This window comes from Cygnus atratus, chromosome 3 (assembly GCF_013377495.2).
Source record: "Cygnus atratus isolate AKBS03 ecotype Queensland, Australia chromosome 3, CAtr_DNAZoo_HiC_assembly, whole genome shotgun sequence".
NCBI lineage: Eukaryota > Metazoa > Chordata > Aves > Anseriformes > Anatidae > Cygnus > Cygnus atratus.
Window position 1 is genome coordinate 97,989,657 of NC_066364.1, and position 22,834 is coordinate 98,012,490.

Below are 22,834 nucleotides of genomic sequence, written 5' to 3' on the forward strand. Positions count from 1 at the left end.
TCCAACCTTAATAATTCTGTGATTCTATGATTCTTGAAAGTTAGGCCAAGATGATCATTGCAGCTGGCAAGATACAGGGCCTGACAGCTACCCTTACCCAAGGACTGCTGCCTTTGTGCCTCTGGAAGAGAAGAAATGTGTTCTTAACTAGGGTGTGCATTTGGCTGAGACATTTTAATATTCCCACAGTAGATATAAGCAGATCATGTAAAACTCCCAGAAAATAATGTAAGTCATAGCCATTGCTGTTTGATGCTGGTTAAAGACTGTGTACTCCATTAAATTGTTTAGCAGCTTTCATGGATTTGCTGAACAGTATTTAGAATAAAGCAGTTTATTTTCTAGGACAGGACATTTTAAATTTCAGTCACTTATTCTCAGCTTTTCCAAACAGAATTTGTGCCAGCTAATCCAGTTGCTTGCAGAGAGAGGGCAACTGCAATTTATTCCTGGATAAGTGCTAAACAATACAGCTTCAGCCAGCAGGAAACCATTTGCTCACAAGGCATCAGGAAAAAGAGCTGCAATATTGTCCTGTGTTAGTCCTGTGCTTATCTGGGGCTTGTAATAGACCTGTTATCAAAACCATCCAGGACACATCCTGTTCTCCACCAACATCTATCTGATTAAAATAGTTCTATCTATAGCTGTTATTTGGAATAATGAGAACAAAGTCACTGTAATAGATCTTTGTTACAGAATCAATTTCCCCCACTTTGAAAGTGAAATCTCGGGTGTTACTGCAGTGTATATATACGTCTTTTTTTATTTGTGTAGCAACAGAAAGCTGCTGTGCCAAGAGAGTGAGCTGTCCATCGACATTATCTTCTGTTATCCATCTCAGACCTCCTCCAGAGGGGTTACACAGCAGGATCTCCATCCATCTTATCCCAGCCTTGGAGGAACCTAGGCTCTGAGGGACAGCATCCAAGGCTTAACATCAGGCATTTCTTATGGGCATCCTTTGCTGTCTCCTCTGCTGACTAACTTGCCAGAGAGAGAAAAAAATGTCCAGTCTTTGAAGGCGATGCCTGCATCCTCAGCCTAGTGCATTTTGTAACTTTCTGGTAAGGTACACATCCTCCTAGATTTAGGCATTTATAAATGAATACACTATACAACAAGAGAAATGGGGACATTTTTGACTAATATGTCCAGGCCCTAAACTAAAATTTAGTAGGTACAGTGTATTTTAGAAACCATCCCTAAGTAAAGGTACAATGGAAAATATATTTTAATTGGGGAAGCAACACTCCTCCACTTCATATTAGTAAAATTTTTGATTGAGCCTCATAACAACAACCTACTTTTTGCCTAAATAAATGAAGACATTATGAAACATATTTGCTCTTGTTAGTTTGCATGTGCTATGCTAAATCACAGTTTATCTTGCTTCAAGTTGTGCTTCTAATCAAACAAACAAGTTGTTGCTATTGCTTTACTTTGTGCATGCTCACAATTAACTGCTAAAAACAAATTTAAGTTACCTCTACTTCTTTAGCAAGAATTACCAAAGAAAATGGCAGAAACTTTCTCTTTTATGCAAGTCTCAGAGGACTTCTGAAACTTTTTAATAAATATCACATTCCTAAATTAAGATAATTGCCTCTTGTGGTAGAAGCATTCAGAAAAAAAATCATAAAACAGGCTTATAATATTTTTTTTTTCCTTGCTATTATTTGAACCACTGCAGGTTTTGATGCCTGGAAATTTTTATCATCGTCTGTGTCATGGATTGGCTGCCAGCAGACAAACAGATAATTCTGATTGTATTTTCCCAATATTTAATCTTTTCCTCTCTTCTGTTTAATCTCACTTTGCATTTATGAGGAAGATGAATCTACAGTAACCTGGACTATTTCTTCATATCTTCTTGGCATATCTCTTAGTTGTTCAGTATTAGCAGAATATTTTTAACTGTGCCTCACCCTTTTCTTCCACTTCCCACAACATCTTCCATTTTTAAGTCATCTGGATTTTATTTTATACTTTGGTGTCTTTGGCACTGGCACATATGTTGAGTTGTAATAGCGTAATGTAATAGATTCATGTAGCACAGACAGGTAAGAGAGCCCATGCCTGTATATCACCAGAGATTTGTACTTATTTCCCTTTTTGAGAGTATTTTAAAAGCACAAGCACTTGAGATGGTGTTGAGTGCCTTAAAAATCACACCCTCTAAAAGCATATGAATTCAAGCACATAAAATTACCTGATTTAAAACAGAGTCAATGAGATTAACATGAAAACATTCTCATAATGAACTCTGTGGAATGGAGCTGGGTAATCCCTTATGGCTGTACCTGATTTTCATTCTGTCTCTCCGCTAACAACCATTTTTCCTTTGTTCCTCATGCCATATCTGTATTTTATCTCTTCTTTCATCCCGTCCTTGGTGCTGTCGAAGAGTTTGACTTCATATGGACTGTCGTGTAGTCAGACTGTGCAGTGTAATTTACAAACATGATGAATGGAAAGAGAAAATTAAAAACAGTCTTCCTAAACTCTCTTGATTGTGTTTGTTTGAAAACATCTGGGGGAATGATCCATTATTTTAACACAGCAGACTCTAGCATCCTGGTATAGACTTTGTAACTGATGGTTAACTAAGGAAAGTATATATTTACTGAAATGCATTTTGTCCAAATGGTTTAAGCAGAGCACTTACATTAACTGATAACTTTTGCTTAAGATTTTGATTATTGAATAGCTCGACGTTATTTTTAATTAAGTTAATTTCTTTCTTTATGAAGTCACAGATTGCCTTGTTCCACATGTTGAAGATGCAGAGATTCATAACAAGACTTACAGGACTGGAGATAAGTTAATAATCAGCTGTCATGAAGGATTCCAGATCCGTTACCCTGACTTAGACAACATGGTTTCAGTTTGTCAAGATGATGGAACTTGGGATAATCTGCCCATTTGCCAAGGTTTAGTACACCAGAACATCCTGTTTTATAGCTCATGCACCTTGTGATAGCTTGCCAATATTTTTTCCTACAGTTGTAAGGATGTCAGTGGTCTTATAAATCCCACTGTACAGAATTTGAATAGCGCTGCTTTTAAGATTTTTTGATTTCTCCTCCCCACTGCTCATGGCAGGAAAGAAGATGACACTTTGTGAACACAACCATACTTAAAGTATTACTTCAGATATTGTTTTTAATTTGATAGTTTAAAGTCTTACACAGATACATTGCATTTTAAAAATGAATCAAGTTTAAATCAGAATATCAGCAAAAGATCTGATGAGCAGCTGACATGTTTGTAGAAATTAATTTATGGAAACGTTCAAGTTTCTAACTGCAATTTACCTTTGTTTGCCTCGTGCAGTGGGAACAAGTAGAGGAGAGAAGATGCTGGAACCTTTTCATCTCTCTGAGTTTTCAGCAGAATTGTTAGTCAGGTTCACAGTCCATTAAACTGATAGGTATTGACTGAATACACAGGGTTTGAACAGGAATGGTTTTGGCCAGAAAATCCATTCGTAGTTGAACTTGTAGTATTAACAGTTTGAGAATCCAGCTTTGCTTAGACTGTGAGAAGTGCTGGGGTAAGCCAACTTTAGTGAATGAGAGCTAAATAACCCCAGTCTGCTATTATTTCACATTTCTGACATGCCTGTCTAAGTACTTTAACCAATTCAAGTTTGGCCGGCTGAACAGCATCCAAAGATTTTAACTGTCTGTACAAAGGAGAAGACTGGGTTAACATGAACTTTCATTTCTATGTGACAGTTCCCAATAGGCACTAAGGACAATACTGTCACCTGCAGCAGGGAAGCTGAAACACTTCTCAGAAGTGACGGTGGCAGGGTGAGACACAGTTTGGTGTGTCAGCTGAAAGGTGATGAGACTCATGGGTGCGACCCAGAAGTTACAGGAGGTTACTTTTATGTGTGTCCACAGTTAGGACGGTCAGTTTGGGACACATCCACCTGTGTCCCATGGTCTTGTTTTAGACTGTGGTATGTGCATGGAGAAATTTAGGCACATCAGTTTTGGGGTATCTTACTAGCAATGACATAGCGTGTGGTAATAGAAAGAATGCAAGCCATTTTTAAGAGTAGGTTCACCTTACCTTATCTTAGGGGTTGCAGCATCTTCACAGGCCAGTTCACTATTCCCTAAGACAGACACTGAAAAATAAGACTTTAGATAATTAGAGTAGGTTAAGACTCCTCCAGTTAGGTGAGGTGAACACTCATAAGATGGATTTGTAAGTACTGTATTTGCTAAAGGTTCAGGTGGAAATTTCATGGTAACCAGTATTAACTGGGATAACAAAAGTACCCCCTGACTTGTTACTTTCTTCTGTCACTGTATTTATACTATGAAACGCAATCAATTGCTGCTACTCAATATTCAATGTTAATTGCTTTTAAAAATAAAGGCAGCACTAATAAAAGTTACAAAATAATTGCACAAGAACAAAGTGCTTTAGCTACTACATAGGTACAGAATAGAAGATTTAGATTCCAATATCTGTCACATTTTGCCAAATTCTATAATCCTGTTCCAGAATTATTTCCAGAATTTTCTTTTGGCCATGTTAAGCACTAATACTATAAAAGTCACTCGTATACTTGCACTAAGTAGGCTGTTAATTGCCTTTACATGGCCATTTGATTACAACAGGCAGGAGTTTTATGACACTAAGACTTTTTTTTTTTTTCTGGTTGAGCAGTGGGAAAGGATTGTAGAGCATATAGGAATCAAGCCTCAAACTATTTTTGGCAGGAGAGAGTCATGATAATTACTGATCTGGAATGATGTGAATTTCTTAGCAAAAATTGTCAAAATGAAGTTTGCAGCAGCTGGAGATGTTTGGAGACCTAGGGATTTTCACAAACTCTTAGATCTCTTAAAAATTCCAGTAAATCTTGGTCCTGCACAGCAGAGACCCCAATAAGCATTAAAATTTTGAGCCAACAGGGCAAAACCTTCCTTGATACAGTTCAGAGGACAGCAAGCTTGGTTTTGCTTGGGCAGTCAGCATTCCTTCCATCTGTCCCATTGTAGGCTGCTTATATCGTCCTGCTCAGAGGGCTGCTTGGTTTGCAGGAATTGGCATGTTACGTGTGGGGCATACGTAATCAGGGGTACAAGCAGTAACCAGCAGACAGAATGCCCAAAGTTTTATTTGAGCAGGGAGTAAACTAGTAAAAAAGTTGCCAGAAACATTGCTCTGATAGTACAGTGTACTGGAAAAAGCTTTCAAGCTTTTTCTGCTTGCTTTCGCTCTTGACCCTCTACTTCAATTGACCATTGCAAGGAAATAACCACTTAAAGTGCTGCAGAGACTTTTTCTTTGTAGATACTAGCTGTGCATCCATGGTAGTGTTAGCATCTTACAAGAGGTTCTCAGACTGATTTTTGTTCCCCCCTCAGACACAAATTATGTGAATCGCCCTTTGTTTATCATGTGGCTGCTCACAGTAAGTGACATTGCTTTAGAATTTCTCGAATTGGAACTTCAAAATCATTAATTCTGTCTGCAAATCTTTTACAATTGTGTACACGTGGTCACAGGAGCAGTTTTAATATTAAAGAAGGTTTACATGACTGCTTTAAGAGGAGGAATAAAACTTGTGGCTTATATAGGTGAGTCTTTATTTATTAAGGATACTACCACAAAAAGGAAAATTGCCATCTGCTAAAGCAGTGAATGTTCGTGAAGCAAAACACTGTAATTTTCAGTAAACCTTTCTTGAATTTGCTGAGACTGAATCCCACACTAGCAAACTGTGGGGGTTAAACAATAAAAGAGTTTGAAACAGGGTAACGAGGCATACATATCTGAGGGAGATTATGCTGTCGTGCCATTCATAGTAGAGAATATGAAGGAATTCTTAAATTGAAGGACTATTATTATTATCAGTATGTGTTAAGATGACTAAGATAAGCACCTTATAATAAAAGATACCTCCCTCTTCTTAATTTGCAGGTTGCCTGAGGCCATTGGTTCTTCCTCATAGTTACATTAACATATCTGAGTTCGAGTCCTCCTTCCCAGTAGGAGCAGTGGTGTATTATCAATGCTTTCCTGGATATAAACTAGAAGGGGCAGAGTTCCTTGAGTGCATGTATAATCTTATCTGGTCAGATAGCCCACCTAGGTGCCTTGATGTGGAAGGTAAATGTCTTATTGTTTGTTTGTCTTGCTTTAAATTTTGCAAAGCAGTATGCTCATTATGACTTTAACGCAGGACTATAGCTGCACTTCTGTTACATGTTTTCTTTCTGCGGGCCATGCAGAATGTACTCTTTTTTTTTTTTTTTTTTTTTTTTGCATGCAGCCAGTTCTAGCTCACTGCATGGTCAGCTGTTGGGGTTCTCCATCTAACGGTTCTTCTCTTGGTGTCCTCAGTGCAAGACGAGAAGTTCTTAACAATGATGGTTGCTTTGCCTTGAAAATGTAAATTCTTTGCAGCTTTTCTAATGAAAATACTGAGGGAGTTATGGAATACACATTCATGTACAGGTGGTCAGTGGTTCTATATGTACAGACGGATTTCCATGTGAAACAAAAAATGTTCTATGCAAACTCTTGGATTGGGCTGTGTCAGCTGCAAACATTATTCAGTGACACATGATGCTGCACACTTGAATATTTGTTGTTTCTCATAGTAGTTAACCTTAAGGATTTGCAACCAAAGTGTCTGACTTTACTGATTAGGAACATAAGAATTGTGGCCAGAGTGCAATGGATCTTACCAATCCAAAAGGAATGTAACTACAGCTGCAGTGCTGGAATGTAGGATAGTGTAAGGGTATTTATATTTGCATCCCATACATTTAAAACAAAGACACTGAGTGGACTACTCCATACGTGAGCAAAGCCTTGTGGATTACCTTCTGCCATCTTCATTGTGCATCTCAAATAAAACATCCCAGGAAGTTATCAGAATCCAAATACATCCTCTGCATTTCATGCACCTAAAAAAGGTATATTTTAGCTGTTTCAAGCCTGTAAGGTAGATATTTATAAGTAGAATTTAGCTGAAAGCAGTTATAGGAATATACGTGTGCTGCTTTTGTCACAGAGCTAAATGCAAAACAATCTGGGAATGCAAAAATTTGCCAACAGCATCAACAAAGTGATATACTACATAAAAGTAATACAGTGATCCTTGATTTTATTTGATAATTCAATTTCCAAACTAAAAACGTCTTTGCAATTTTGGAATGATATAATGAGTTTTGTTTTTTTTATTGTTGTTTTCTTTTGTTTATTTTTTATTTTGATTTAGCATACCATAAAAGATTAATTGCAGACCACATCTACAGAATCCATTTCTCAGAGGTTTGCTTGTTGTTGCTTTTTATATCACAGAAAATATATAACTTGAAAAATTAGAAAATTCACTGTTAGCCTTGATCAAGCAAGTGTAACTGCTTTGATAAATAATGACAACTCTCTAGTTAGAAAGATAAGAGCATTAAAATACAGTACACCTGCTTATGAAACAGAAAATGCTGTGCCAGTGTCTTACCCTCCTTTAAAACAGGTGAGCATTCCAGCTCTGATCAAAATATCTTGGAAAATACATTAGTTGAGCCAAGCTAGGTTTCAGGTTTGTGTTCATTACTTATTGCTTGTATGAAAATGTCATAGAGAGGGTCTTTTTTCATGGTACCTTAAAATATGAGATAAGAGCTGCTACCCTGAAAGTCCTACATTTTAAATAATATGTCAGAAGTTTTTACCCCAGTCAACCATGACGAACTGTAATAAGGGGATCTGTGTGTGCCAGCCATTGGGTCAGGGCAATCTGGGATGCCTCTTGAGTTTTGCATTAGATCCAACCTTCCTTTTATTTACTTTCTTATTGCTCTCTTTTATTGTTAGAACTGAAACTTTCTGTGGTGGTTTCATATGGGGTCCCATCAGTGCATGTGCTGAGTGAACCACAGGAGGCTGAATTCCACATCTGCAAGCATACCACTTGCAAGGACAGGTTCTCCTGAGATAGAGGGCTGCTCCTGGTAGAATAGAGAGCACCATCACTAAAAGGCCACCACCACCAACTCCAGCTGTGAACGATATTTTAGGTAGGCTTCAGCTGGTATGCAGCAAATTTTGACATTAAATCCATTAAATCAACATTAGATGCTCTCTTTTGAAAGTGTTAAAGTGATTTATGCAAGGAGCTACAGACTCCAGGAATCTTGCTACAATCTACTACTCTAATTAGAGAACAAAACTCCCTCCCTGCATATTTTTTTATTCTGCACCTTGCATACTAATGTCAAGCTCATTTCTCAGCATTACTTTTATGTGTGTCATATAATCTCACCAATAAGTATTTTTTAACAGAGGAAATCTGCAAATAACAAATTAATTCCATTTATTTCTTTCCAGGATCAATTCAAAATTTATCCTAATAACATTTCCTGTTCAGTATTTTAATATGGTAATGATTAAAAGTAAATGGTTGTTAGGAAGTTACAGTAAAACATTTTAGAGCTTTTATTCTGCTGTAAGTAGAATTTTTCTTTCTCATTTTGACATATATTCTATAAACCTTTACACAGGGAATGTCTTAAATGCAGGTGCAATTGCACAAATATTATCTGTCAATCTTTTGAAATTTTGTCTCTTTTTAAAGCCAAATTAATTCTGAATGAAGAGCTTCCACACCATTTAAATGCATGGTTACACCAGGGACTGTTTGGATTACTTTCAACTTTGTGTCAAATAGCTGTCTCTCTAAATCAGTTGTATGTATGCGTTGGGGTTTGCTACAGTGATCTGGCAACATCTATATGCTTCACATATAGAGTCAAAATAAATGAAGTTTGGAAGGAACAATCAGTTCATCTAATCCATCCTTTCACTCCTACCCTACTGCATGCTTTCTAACATTCAGCCCAGTCTTCTCAATATCAGCAAAAACAGAGCTTCCACAAACTCTTGTGAGAGGCTATGTCATACTCAGGAAATTTTTGATGATAGGGAAGAAGACATTTCTGCATAAAAATTGTGCTACCTGGTGCTGATGTGCAGCCAACCCTGCAATGTTGTGCAGTGGCTTCTCAGAAACAGCTGTTGGACCTGATCAGGAAAGTTGTTATAGCTCAGGCAAATAAGGATGCTGCTAGCTCAGATTGCCAAGTATTTACTGTTATGAGATCCTGTTCTTAAATGCTTGTAACTTTGCCAAATTTAAACATTCAGATTAATTTTTGAGTGTCTGCCTCAGGCTGAATCATTTGGGAAGCTTCAGTTGAAATGATTCAGCTATCTCTGAGAATGATGTTAGAGGAAATTGTGTTGTTTTACCGGATTGTTACAGTCATTTAGGGGATAAGCTGAAACATCTTAACATTGAATTTTCTACTACTTTTATTCCTTGATTTATGTCTTCAACTTCCTTTATATCCTTTTTTTTTTTTTTAATTTCATTACTATGCAGAAGTTTTGTAACTATTCTTTTGTACTGAAACTTGTTAGACAATTCTAAGGATACATGAAAATCAAAGGAAAATGTTAATTTATTACTATGATTTTTGAAATACCAGTTTGGGGTTAACTATCCATCTGTAGAAATTAATAGAAGTTATTGATTGCCTTCTGTATAATCAGATATGTAAAAGATTGGGAGGAAAAAGAATCTTAAATAGAAGATTTTACCATGTGTAGTATAAAAACTTCCTGAAAAATTTAATGGCTTCCCAAAACATTGGAGAGCAAGCACCTGAGAACATAGTGGTAGGGAATTCCATGAAATTAAGAAATTTCCATGAAATTAAGACATTAAGAAATTAGGGTAGGTATATACTGAGATCCTGTTCTATGCTTACAACTATTGAGCATGCAGGCAGGAGGGAGAATTAAGTAAATATTGCAAAATACATCATCTAAATTAACTGCGTTGATATTAACACAAGACATAATAGCCTTGTTTTTAACAGTACTGACCACAGCGGAGTTTTAGAATATACTCAGTGCCTAGAGAAATACTTCTCAAAACTCAGAAATGATAAGCAACAGTAAATGCTCAAATAGCAGCAACAAACAATGTCTATAAGCACCGTTACTTGGGCAATGCCTTTTCATTGGTGATTCCTTTAGTACAATAGCCAAAGACTGAAATAGGCTGATGGTCTTTCACTCTGGGGGCATATGAGTCATATAAAGCAGGTGTGATGTATTTACAAAGACAGTTTTCTTGAAAAAAAGACATTCAATAATTCTAAGGGTTGTTGACTGTAGGTTGTTATTTGTTCATCACCCAAGGCTGTAGAAATGGTACATATGTCCAGATACCTTGTACAAGTGTGGAAGTTGAACACTACAGAGCTCCTCATAGAGGTACAGAGCTGCTCATAGATGACTTGGAATGTCTATATTTATTTATTTATTCATTTATTTCTGTTGGAGGATTCTGACTTTCATCTGTAGATTTTTATCCACAGCTGAAGAGGTGAGGAGAGGAACTGAAATCAGAAAGGGCACAGTGACATGAAATACTCACCAGACAAGTCATATTGTTCTGTGGTTGTGCTGCTTAATAATCATCAGATCACTTAATTGCAGCACATGTATTGTAATGTAAAGTAGAAAGAAAACCAGTACATATTTGAAGACAGAATGACACACAAAAGTGGACATTTTACAGCTCTTGTTGGGGGTGGGATGAAGGGACTGAGAGTTTAGAGAACAGTCTCCAAGTTGAAAATGTTGTATGAGAATAATAAATACTATTATATTACTACCCCTTTTTTTTTTTTTGCATTGCAGAAATCTTCTTTGATCTTTGTTGTGATTGAAATAGATACTTTCCACACTAGTCTTAGTTTTTCAAGTAAACAACAGAAGAACAACTTCTAATCTGTTTCTTTTATGTCTTCTGTTTCTGCCTGATGCACAGGACTGTCAAATAAAACATTGTTTTACACCTTCACAGGTACACCAGTGTACCTTTCAGAAACTCCTTAGCATTTCCAGAATCAGCCAGACATCCAGACTCTTTTATAGGGCCATAATTTCCATGTTAGCTGCCAGATGCATGTAGTATTTTATCCACAGTGCTTTAAATATGCTGAGGATTAGGTAAGGGAAAGCAGACAAAATTTATCCCTGAGGGCTGTTTTGTAATATTAATTTTTAACTTTATCTGGCAGGGCTCCTCAGAAGGGAAAAACACACTGCATTGTCTAGCTTGAAATCAAATCTCTCTGTGCTTTATGGACAAGTTCATTAAATTCGGCTACATAGTGCAGTCACAGGACATCTTCCACAAACAATGGGAAGTGTAGCTATAGACTCTAGAAAGTCTACTTGCTGCATAGGTTTGTTCACTTTCAGAGACAAGAACCAACATTTAAATATAAGTAATTTCACCAGTGGATAACTTGATAACTATACATAAATAACAGAAATTAATATTCTTTCAAACCTCCTTAGTCTTGTTAGTTGGTTTTGTGGCTTTACAAGACAGTTCCCCTCCCTCCTTTTTTGTTTTTCTTAGCATCATTCCATGGGGGTTAGGGCCTTGTGATTTTCCTTCTCCCAGGAGGTACATTTTGATTTCTTCAGGCTTCAGCTAAGCCTTGGGATACAGCTCTTTTATCCCAGCAAGTGCAGCTGGATTTGGTATTCCTTCTTTCCATCAATACCCAATGATGGGTGTAGGTGACACCAGGCAGGCTCAAGGGATTGTTCTTATAAACAAAGAGGAAAAAGAAATTAAAGAGAGTTATAATAGCATAACCCTGGTTTATTCAGCTCACAGTGAGCTCTGGCTTCTTCAGACATCCCTGTTGGCTGTTTTTACCTGTCTGGGTTTCTTAGACAACTTCCCAACAGCTCTGTCTCCCTGTTCCATCTCCACTCTACTGCTGAGTACTTTGACCTTTTTTTTTTCTCCAGTCTTTTCCAGGTTTGGAATGAATGCAGTCAGGCCATAGGCATCCAAATCACAAGTTGATATACAGTAAGCATAGTTTATTATAACCATCAGATGCAGTAAAAGCACTGACCTGGGAAGAAAAGACTTCCTAGAATGGTCTTTCCACTATGTAACTAAAGTTTTCATTTCCGATTATTTCTTTAACAGGAATCCAGCCTCAGCATTTATCTCTGTTTCTTTTTTAATGCAGTTGTTAATGATTGGTCACTGGAGTACAGTACCTGACTGCAGCTGGAGCTCAGGCAATCAGACACCTTAATGGCATCAATTCTATACAAAAATAATCACAAGCAATTGGCTCCACATTCAGAAATGAGGCCAAATATTCAGCGTCTGCTTCTCAAAGTCTTAAAAAGACCATTACTGATCATAAAGTCAACCACTCACGAGAAAAGGAAGAAACAAAACTAGGACTGAGAGATGAAGAAAGCTAAAATGATCTGTAAATGAGACCATGGTGTTCCAAGCACTCCCATGTGAATCATTAGTATAAATATTTCCCTGAAGATAATTATGGGTGTCTTGCTAAAAGGACTCCTAGCTCTCCATTGCTGCAAGCTCATAATCAGTGTTTGTAGTTTAAACAAAAATTGCATTTTTGAACTTATAATTTACAGGTGAAAGCTCACGTGGGATGTGTTTCATCTCATATATACTGTGAAATGCATTTGAAAATAAAGGCTTTTGCATTAAGATCAGTGTTTTACTGCCAGTTATGCTATGAATGGCAGGATTGTTGAGGGTGAGGGTGAATTCGGTCTGATACTCCTATAGAAGCTCAGCTGACTGTAGCTGTGAAATGGGCTCCGTAACTCCAAGTAACAAACAAACTCTATGTGTAAGTGATTGTAAATCACCTTCTGTTTCCCTTTGGGAACCAATTAATGTTAAACTATTGTTAAGATAGGCTTGGAATAAGTTTTATAAGGCTTCATTTAGGCTCTTACAGCTGGTGTCAGTGATAGCAATTTTCAGAAAGATGGTGTTTTTCAGAACTAGACCAGAGAAACAGATTTTCACTAGAATCTTAATTATTCAATTCATTTCACACTTTATAGAAGGTGAAAAGTGCTTCCTACTGTGTGCACATTGAAAGATTAATCTTGTAATTTTACTGGGTACCAAATTAAAGCATGGTTGTCTAGGAGTGAGAGCAAGCAGTCTGGGAGTCATGAGACCCAAGGTACAGCTGCCAGTGACTTACTGAATGGTCTATAAGGAGTTGCTTAACTGCAGAGTGTCTTTTCAGAAGAATAAACCGTAGGTGGCACTGTGAAGGTTAAGTAACTGGAGATGGAGAAGAATTTGGAAATTATTGGCTAAGAATGCAGTATTTTGAATAATCCTTGTTGTAGGCTTTCAATAAATAAATTTGCTGGCAAATTCAGGGTTCAAAATAATAATCTCATATCTTTGTTCCTTTACGTCATGTCTACTGTTGGGCTTAGTAGGAGTGACTTTATATACTTAGTCGTTTCCACCATTATTTCTATTTTGGTAGTACTGTTGGTGCGGTTGCTTTGCTGTGGGAATAATCAGGAAAATTCCTCAAAGCATGTCTTTACTTTCAAAATGCAAATTCTGTGGCCACAAATTTTTTCTCACTTACTCCAGTAAATCTATAGTGTGCACTAACTCTCCCTTCACAGGACAGGAATTGTTGAGTTACTTAAGAAAGGCTTCTTGGATGAGTATTTTATGCTGAAGGTCTGAAGGGTAATGATACTGAAATAACCAAGAAACTGAGTTTCATTGGCACAATGTTCACAAAGAAGGAAAAGGAACAAACATAACCTTCATATTCCATGTTACTGTAAAAAAAAAAAAATTCAAAGCCTACATACACAAGGATGTGTTTGTACAAAGGCAATATAGGGAACAGGTTCTTTACTGGGACACCCTGGATGCTGCATTTTCTTGCCATAAATGATGGCTCGACGTAAACAGTGGTTGGAATGTAACTGAATATACATATTCAATATACTGGAACTGAATTATGGATTGTAGCAGTTCTGACATGAAAATACCATTTTGTGAAAAACAATTCTATCTCCCAACTGCACTCTCCCATCTGGTGGGCAAGCACAGCACCACCAGCTGGCCAGCTGATCCCTTGGCTGCACGCGGGGCGAGGATGTGAGGGCTGAAAGGCATCCAGCTTAGGGAGAGATATATATAGGTCCCTCAGTGGCTTTTTCAGGGAATTAAGAGCTTATGTTCTGGGGGAACATAGAGCCTTTACTGAGTGCCCTGCACTTGCTTAGCACATATGTGGAGCTAAGGATTCTCCATGCACTGCAGCGGGATATGTCTACCTCAACTGAGTACACTGCAGACAGTTACATGAAGGTAAAATTGGCAAGGTAGAACAGGAGTAGTGATGACTGAGGGCTCCTGGGCATTTCCTTCACAAGAAAATTGAATGTGATTAGGAGGTAAACTTGGAACAGAAGGGAAACTCCCCCAGGTTTTCCAGGGATCTTCACCTTCCAGAAGGTCTTCACCTTCCTTGAATGCAGGCAGGCTGGGACTATGCTGTCAAGAAGAGACTTGCAGTAGCCAGAGGACAGGTGTCCAGGTTTCTGGTGTTACTTAGTTTTGTGACACATACAAGAAAGGGTCAAGAGAACCCTTGTTCTCTTCCAGCTTGTGCACAAACTAGGTGGTGTGTCCACCATAGGCAAGCCCGTGCTTTCTGTACCTCTCTGATTACTATCTGGCAATATACACCATTGTTTCCCCTCTGCATTGTAATCTGCAGTTTTTCATCTGTGTCTCCCTCATCATGAAGTTTCATCTTAATCTTTTCTCATTCTTTGCATAATAAGCTGGGATTCATGGTGTGTTTGGAAGAAGCTTTATTTTTGATTAGTTGCAAATGTCTCTAACACTGTCCATCCCTGTGTGCAACACAAAATGACTGGCCTCATACTGGATTTTTCAGTTAAGCCAGCTAACCTAGTAACCAGAATCCTACATGAAAGGCTAGAGAAAAAATGTACTATACAAAAATTCAAAGCTGGAAAATCAGCTTCTTGCTTATTTGTGAGCATAAGTGCCCTGTATTTCACAACTTTATTGCATTTATTGTTTGGCTTGTGTTTGGCTCGTGTTTGGCTCATGGCTAGGCAAAACCTAAATAATTTACATCCTGCTTACTTTGAGCAAAGACTAAACCTACTGGCCAGAATGCCAATGAACTGATTGGCCAAAAAAAATGAAATTTGGAGCACTGTAAATATCTGCAACTCCACTTTCATCTCTCTACCACTGGCTTTTAAAAAGTGACATGAAATCTTTATTCTGTGCCATCAGTGTTAATTGAGACTATGCTAATGCCAGAAATTTTTCCTCCCTCCTACAGTCCCAATGTCAGCAGTGCAGAATTACTGCAGTATCCTCTGGGCAGTGTTTAAAAAGCTTCTTGACCGTAATGGATAGAAAAAATATTTGTAAGCACAGACATTTAAATACTTAATTCATGGCTAACACAGTACAGTGCTTTAGAGAAATGTTTAGAGACACTTCCAGGCAGCATCACTACATGATCATTTCCCTTAAAATATGGAGGATGTCAGTAGATGGAGTGGCAGCCATTTTTAGCACTGAGTACATATCCTACACTAAGAGTAATGCTCTTGTTTTCAGATTTTATAAAATACATCTCCATTTGTAAACAGACTGGCAGCTCCACACATGGGTTGTACCCACAGTACATTGTTTTTAATCTCACTGTAAACGGTGTCATTCTTAAACTGGGAGACCAGCACTGAGGCTTTTTTTTATTCAGAAGGTTGTTTTGGCCCTTAATGATGTTAATAGGTTAGGGAATTGATGTGTCAGGAATGGCATCAGGTGCATTTATGGAGAGGAGAAATTTATTTCTCTGAGTGGTTGCTCCCTGTGATAAGATGTGCTTTATTTTCCTTGTTGCTAGGAGGGTAATGTGCATCCACACATCTCTTGCAGCCTGTCTTAATTTGCCAAAACTCAGTTGCAAAGAATTTTAAATTGCTATCTTTGCATGCTATAAATGTAGATAATAAAAATATACCAGGTTTCCATGCCTGGTTTTATGCTTTCACTGATTATTCTCTTTTTAATAAAGGAATGATCCCTGATATGGACAGAAGGTGCTTTACTGCTATTTCAGACCGACACCTTTACCCTATTAAGAAAATTGTTTTCAATATCAAGTTGACCTCCCAGTAAACCATTTCTATTTCTCATGGACCTAGAGACTTTGGAAAGTGTGCAGAGTATTGAGGATGTGAATTTCTATGTGAATTACTTGCTCTGATTTCAAGTTATTATTAAGCCTTGCCAGTGAAAATGCAAACAAAACCATGTCCCCAAGGGATGAGGAATAGACATTGCTGCACATTGTAATCAGCCTCTCTTGAAGATTCATTTAATATCTTGTGTATTTTTTTTTTATGAAATGCATTATTCATGTAACAGGATTCACAGAGAGAAGCAGCTGAATTGTAATTTCTGGGAAGATTCTTCTTCAGAGATGGCATTTTCATTATTTAAATCAATGCAGTAGGGCTGGCCTGCATGAGGGAGGCATGAAGTGAAGGGGCCAGGCAGCCTGCAGATGGGGCACTGATGCAGTTAGTTTACTGTATCTGAAGGGGAATAAAAACAAACAAACAAAAAAAAACATTTAGCTTACTGAAACACTTTTTGGGTCAGTATGTGGCCACTTTAGACATCATTACACTTAGTGGATTTTTTTCCTCTGTGTTAGGAGCAATACTTAAGAGAATAATATTCAACTAATGCTTATTCAGTAAATAAGCATCCTCTTTCAGAAAAATACTGCTTGCAAGCTGCTTTACCCGCTGCTGTTTCCTAGAGACTGCTCGTTCAGTTCTCTTTTGAATCCATCTCACAGCAATGTGAGAGGGCATTTCTTCTTGTTTCAGGGTCTACAATAAAAGTTCCACATGTTTATATTGCAATTCAGTCTTATATACATAACCTTTTGTAAACTACTGTACTTAATTAACACAAGCTTAGTCTCTGTTGCCTCACTCCACCAGCAATCCCACTGGAATCAGCAGGGCTGCCCAGAGATAACAAAACACAAACAACACCTGTGGAGTCTGAGCCCAGCTAAACAAAACTATGGTTGTACAACTGTAATTGCTTAAGTGGTGTCATGTGCCATGCACCTCCTCCAGCACTGTTGATGGCAAACTTATTTTTAAAAGTGAATATTTCAGAATTTAATTAGTGCATATAACCATTCGATTATGCTAATGAAAAAAAATATAGGATCATGCAGCTGAATCTGAGATGTTTCATAAGGAAAAGGATTCTCTTTGGCTGTACCCCTGCATCCCCATATATTGGTCCTACACACCTATGTGCCTCCTTCTATTTTCCTCCTCTCCTCCCCTTTACCCCAGAGGCTGGAAAGGTTCACAGATACCATCTTTCATGTCTTTAAACAAACAGGTGACTGCAGAGCTTTCTGGTGTAAGTGTGAGCCAACAACTTCCTGTGAAGTTTTTGAACTTCACATTTCTGCAGGAGGTATGTGCACCTGTTCACTGGCATGGACAGGAGTGTGGCGTTCCAGCAGTAGCGGGTTGGTGCCACTCATACATAGCCTCCTGAAATGGCAGGGAGCCTGGAAGGGTGCTTTGATGCACAGTGGTAGGTTGCTGTGGTTAACTTCTTTCTCCTTTTCTCTCTGTTTGCCCAAGTTTGTCCACTACCTCCAATGGTGAGCCATGGAGACTACATCTGCCACCCGCGGCCTTGCGAGCGCTACAACCATGGGACGGTGGTGGAGTTTTACTGTGATCCTGGTTACACCCTCACCAATGACTACAAATACATCACCTGCCAGTATGGGGAGTGGTTCCCCTCCTACCAGGTCTACTGTGTCAAAACAGGTAAGGGAGCAGCAATGGCATATCCTCTTACAGTCCATCTCTTTTAGATCAAATCAGTAGTTTAGTAATGCCTGGTGAAATTCATTTGTTTTTTGCTTAAGTGATGAACATTGATTTTTAGATGCCATTAAATACAGCATATTTTGTTCCTGAATGATCCTAAACCATCTCAACAGTTAGCACTTCAAATGTACTTTGGAATATCTTGTGGACTTTTTAATATGTATATAAGATAAATTCATGATTGCATGCATAAAAGAAACATCAAGGGGAAAAAGCAAGGTCCAGCCCCTGTGACAGATTGCTGTTAAGGCTGCTTGTAAATTAAATAAAACACACATGTAAGAAATCTCTCACCCTAACTGGCACTTCTGAGTATTGTTAAAGAATTAATATAAAATAGCAGCAGTAATAAGCACAATTGTGGTATTGTTCTCTTTTTGTTACAGAACAAACTTGGCCAAATACACAGGAGACCCTCCTGACTACATGGAAAATAGTGGCATTTACTGCTACCAGTGTTTTATTAGTACTTCTACTGGTCATTTTAGCCAGGATGTTCCAGACCAAATTTAAGACACATTTCCTTCCAAGGTTTGTACTGTTTTTTATTTGTTTGTTTGCTTGTTTGGGCTGGTGGTGGTGGTTTGGTTTGGTTTGGTTGGTTGGTTTTTGTTTTTGAACACTGAAGCCCTTAATTCAGTTTTCACATTCAGTGCTCCTTGCTGAGGAAGCAGAACAGCTCCTGAGCCTTGCAGATACCTCCTTTGCACTGAACAGAAGTATCTGAACTACCTACACAGACAGGCATCCCTGGAAAGCCACTGTAGTTCCTTCTGCAACTAAGATAAAAGCCAAAGTTTGTCAGATTCATTCTGGGAGTAATTACAGCTTTACTACTGAGAATAGCTGCTTCTGCATATAAAAATATTTGACAGTGCTTTAAAATACTCATTTTTGGGTGCCAGGGGAATTCATTTTTTAAGTACTGTGGATTCAGTAATGTAAGTTTTAAGAAAGAATTTCTTTTTTTTTTTTTCTTCCTGTGGACAAATTTATATTAGAAGTTTGCTTTCCCTTCATGAGTATTATTTTCATCATGATTCATGAACATCTCCTACATCTACCTTTATTTCCATAAAATACTGTGCAGCTATGAGCATTTGTCATTGATTCGCACAGCACTCCTCAAGAGACAGGTAGGTGGGTACTATTATTATTATCTTGCAATGGGAAAAACAAAGGCAGGCATGCTATGGTTTAGGTAAAGCTTGTGATGTATCTAGGTTTAGATCTGTCGATCTGTCTCTACGTTTCAGTCTGTGCTCAATTTGCTATGGACCTTGACTGGGTGACTCTTTCTCTTTCTTTTACTTCTGTGTCTTTATTCTACCACACACAGAAAGGAGAGGTAATAAAGCTGTATGTCAGTAAATATATCCCCATGTCAATGCAGAAGAATGAATTTGGCAGTCTTACTGTTAAATAAGTATGTGTACCTGAAAGTATATGGATTGTATCAGTAATGTGTATGTCAACATATATATCTACAGTATATGGGGAGTATACATACAGAACTAGGAAAACCTCTAGGGTAAAGGGTTGCACCACAGATAGCTTTATAGCCTGGATTCATCTCAGTTATTGAAACGACTTTCTGGCCTATTCTTTTCAGATGTTTTCATGTCCTAAGGGGACCTGGGACCAACTCCTTCCTGCTAGGATTCTGTTGTGATTTAATTGACTACAAAAAATATACTTCAGGGTTTATCAAACCTTCCCAACATAATATAAATATTTTGTTTTAAAAAGAAACCAATCTAGTGGTGGTTAAGGATGTCTTCATCCTTTGAAAGCAAGACCTGAAGGAGGCCACAAATCTGGCCCCCAAATTCCTGTCATCCGATAATAGCCAGCTCAGCGCCTGTACATGTGCTGTAAACACTTTTTTGCTCTAGCCCACATCTTTCCAGGGGTTCCAACACTCTTGACTGGTGAAGCACACCTGTGATCTCATATCCATGATATCTTGTCTGTGTGACACAGCAAATGGTGCTCCTTATCTCTTCCAAGCACCTGTTTTCTTTCCCTTCTCTAAATTGTGCCTCACATTACTTGGTTTCATTTATCCAATTGTAACAGATTCCACCTGACTGTCAATCTGAACAGATTTTTGCAAACCTGTGAAGCAAACATTTCTGTGAATGTTAATGACCTTGTAGCATCATTTTGCGTGATTAGAAAGTGTTGTGTTTACTTGCATTCAGCAGTTCCTCCAATGTGCTTCTGAAACACTCTGGCTCTCTGCGATCATTTCTCTGTTTGACTTAGAGGCAACCAGGAGGGCTCCATGGGTGACCCTGACTTTGTGGTGGTGGATGGCGTTCCTGTCATGCTGCCTTCCTATGATGAAGCTGTAAGCAGTAGCTTGAATGCTCTAGCACCTGGATACTCAGCTACAACAGACCAGGGGCGTATTTTGCAGACAGAAGATCAGAGTCCTCCTGCTTATCCTGGCCCCAGGATTACAGACACGCTGCCTAGTGAATTTGAGACCTGTGATAGTCAGTCAGGCTCCTCTGAACTGCTCCAAAGTTTGTACTCATCCTCGGTGTGCCAAGCAGCAGCATTTTCTGGGTCAGATCGAACTGATGCATCCCGTAGCACTGCTGGAGAGGCTGTGTCCACAAGTCCGCAGATTGATATTACAGATGGTGAGTCTTACATAAGAGAGATATATGAGTCCATAAGTAGGAGCCATTCATTTGTACAGTCAGAGTAGGAATAAAGCCAGCTGACCTGCTTTTTACTTTCTCCATATATTTGCAGAGTCCGTACCTTAATTTGGACATTCTTAAAACCATGCTACTGAGCTTCATGTCCATGATATGTCCTTGCTAACTGTGGTGCAAGGGATTTGACTCCCTGAGGGTAGGACAGGCCAGAAGGCTTCTCTCCAGACCAGGCAGCAGCAGTCTCATCAACGGGGAGGACGGCGGGTGCCTGTATACAGCAGCAAAGTCAAACATCATCTTGCCTGTGCTGGTCTGTTCATCTGCTCCTCAACTGCTACACTCATAACTCCCTCATGTACTGTGGTTTTCACAGCAAAGAACATGATTTTCTCCTTAAAATTGAAAGAAAATCATATTTTCATACCCAGAGAGAATTAGCAGCCTTTATTGAACAAGCTCATTGTGTCTGCACATAATGGCAAACTTTTCAGTCTAAGGCATGTATGCATTTGCATACATTTTAAGCCTTGGACATGGGAGTCACAGCATAAGGGGAACCTACTCACAGGACCATGTATTAGAAGGGAGATCATCATATACTATTGTCTGCATTTAAATCATGAGCATGCATTGATATAATTTCATTTAGCTCTAACAGAGCCTTATGGTGTGTTTCTTAGCATGTTAAGGAATCTACATAGCTTTCCTCAGAGACATTTAAATGACAAATGTGTGTGAAGCTTAGGTGGAGGAAATTTTCCTGCTTCATAGGGTTGGGGCTAACTTTTAATGGCATCACAAGTGGAAGAGGACTTCTGGAAGGAGGTGGGAGAAATGATGAGGATACCAGTAGAAGTCTCTGCTTACTCTGAATGTTGAGTCAGTCTTTAATGTAGTAGAAGGGATGTTTGCACTTAGGTTTTGGTGGGCCTAACTTGTTTTAGAAAACATGGATAGTAGTTTAATGTTCATATAGCTGTTAGAGCATAAATGGGTATAGAATTGGAGACACTATATATTGCTCAGATATTACAACGCCCATTTATATTTTTTGCAGAATTGCTAATAATAACGATCTGCAAAGATCTAAAAGGAAGTTACAATCAGTAACCAGTACCATTTCCTTTTTACCTCTAGAGATTCCGTTGATGGAAGAAGACCCTTAGCCTGCACGGAGATGTGTCATCATTGCGTTACACTGTTTGGTAACATGAATACAGAACACTTAGAAAAGACTATCTGTGGATTTGGAGAGGGTATTTTCGTACTTACCAACCCTCCACACGATGATGTCACCAGATTGTGTGTACATCTTAATCCACAGTGGGGATAACAGCAAAAACATTTGGAAAAGCAGTTTTATGAATGAATCCTGGGGATTTGATGAGAGCAGATGTAGAAAAAGAACTGTGGCTTTTTAGAAATGAAATGTATATCTGCATCGCAGAAAGTCATATGGTTCTGTAGAAGTACTATTGGATTTTGATACTAACTGCCTCACAAAAGCATGTCGAAGTATGTAAATTTGCTTATAAAGACTGCTTTAAATGATCTATGGGCCTCTAGTTTATGAAGAAAGCTGTCAAGTTTAAAAGAAATACTATTACTGAAACACACAAAAAAGAGGAACGATCCTCTTTGACTTTCGTATGCTAACCAGGAAGCTTTTGATTTACTTGTTGATTTTGTTTCAGACCATGTCTGCAGAAAATACAACAGAAATGATGAGATTCGTATAAACTTTGATGTATGATAGCAAATATATATAAATATATATATATATATTTAAAAACTCTTACAGAGAAAGAAAAGGAGAGACTCCAGATCGCATAATGATCTGGAGATTTTTTTAAAGGTAAGATAGATTTATATGATATACAATATTCAAGGTAAAGTATCAATATTTGTATTTATGCAAGACTTCTGTGACAACATTGCATTTGATAAATCCTGCTATAATATGAAAGACCTAGAAAGTGTTAAAATTATGAAATATTTGCTTAAGAAATGTTGAACTGCCGTGCTTCAACCTTTCTTAAGCTCTGACAAATATATACACTAGAGTAATCTACAGTCATAGCCCAGAGCACTGCCTTGTCCCTCTATACTGTGGTAGTATTCTGAGCCATTATTGTAGAATACTTTAAAAGAAAATAAAGTTCAGTTTCAGTTCCTTTGACTTATCAAACTGTGTCTAGTTGGCCTTTTTTTCCATTCCTCACTTCTTTCACCAGTTTCCACCTGAAGGCTGGGATGGCAGGAGAACCCCT

The 22,834-nt window shown here is 38.2% G+C and overlaps 1 protein-coding gene across 1 annotated transcript in view; it reads left to right on the plus strand.

Annotated features, from left to right (window-relative positions):
* The window catches only part of SUSD4 (sushi domain containing 4), a 69,325-nt gene extending 46,907 nt beyond the window's left edge, over positions 1–22,418 (plus strand). The window contains exons 3-8 of the mRNA XM_050709828.1: positions 2,754–2,933; positions 5,950–6,138; positions 17,638–17,829; positions 18,279–18,423; positions 20,161–20,543; positions 21,702–22,418. Coding sequence (XP_050565785.1) covers positions 2,754–2,933; positions 5,950–6,138; positions 17,638–17,829; positions 18,279–18,423; positions 20,161–20,543; positions 21,702–21,730 — 1,118 coding nt within the window. The 3' untranslated portion in view covers positions 21,731–22,418. The remainder of the gene's footprint in view (positions 1–2,753; positions 2,934–5,949; positions 6,139–17,637; positions 17,830–18,278; positions 18,424–20,160; positions 20,544–21,701) is intronic.
* The last annotated feature ends 416 nt before the right edge of the window (positions 22,419–22,834 follow it).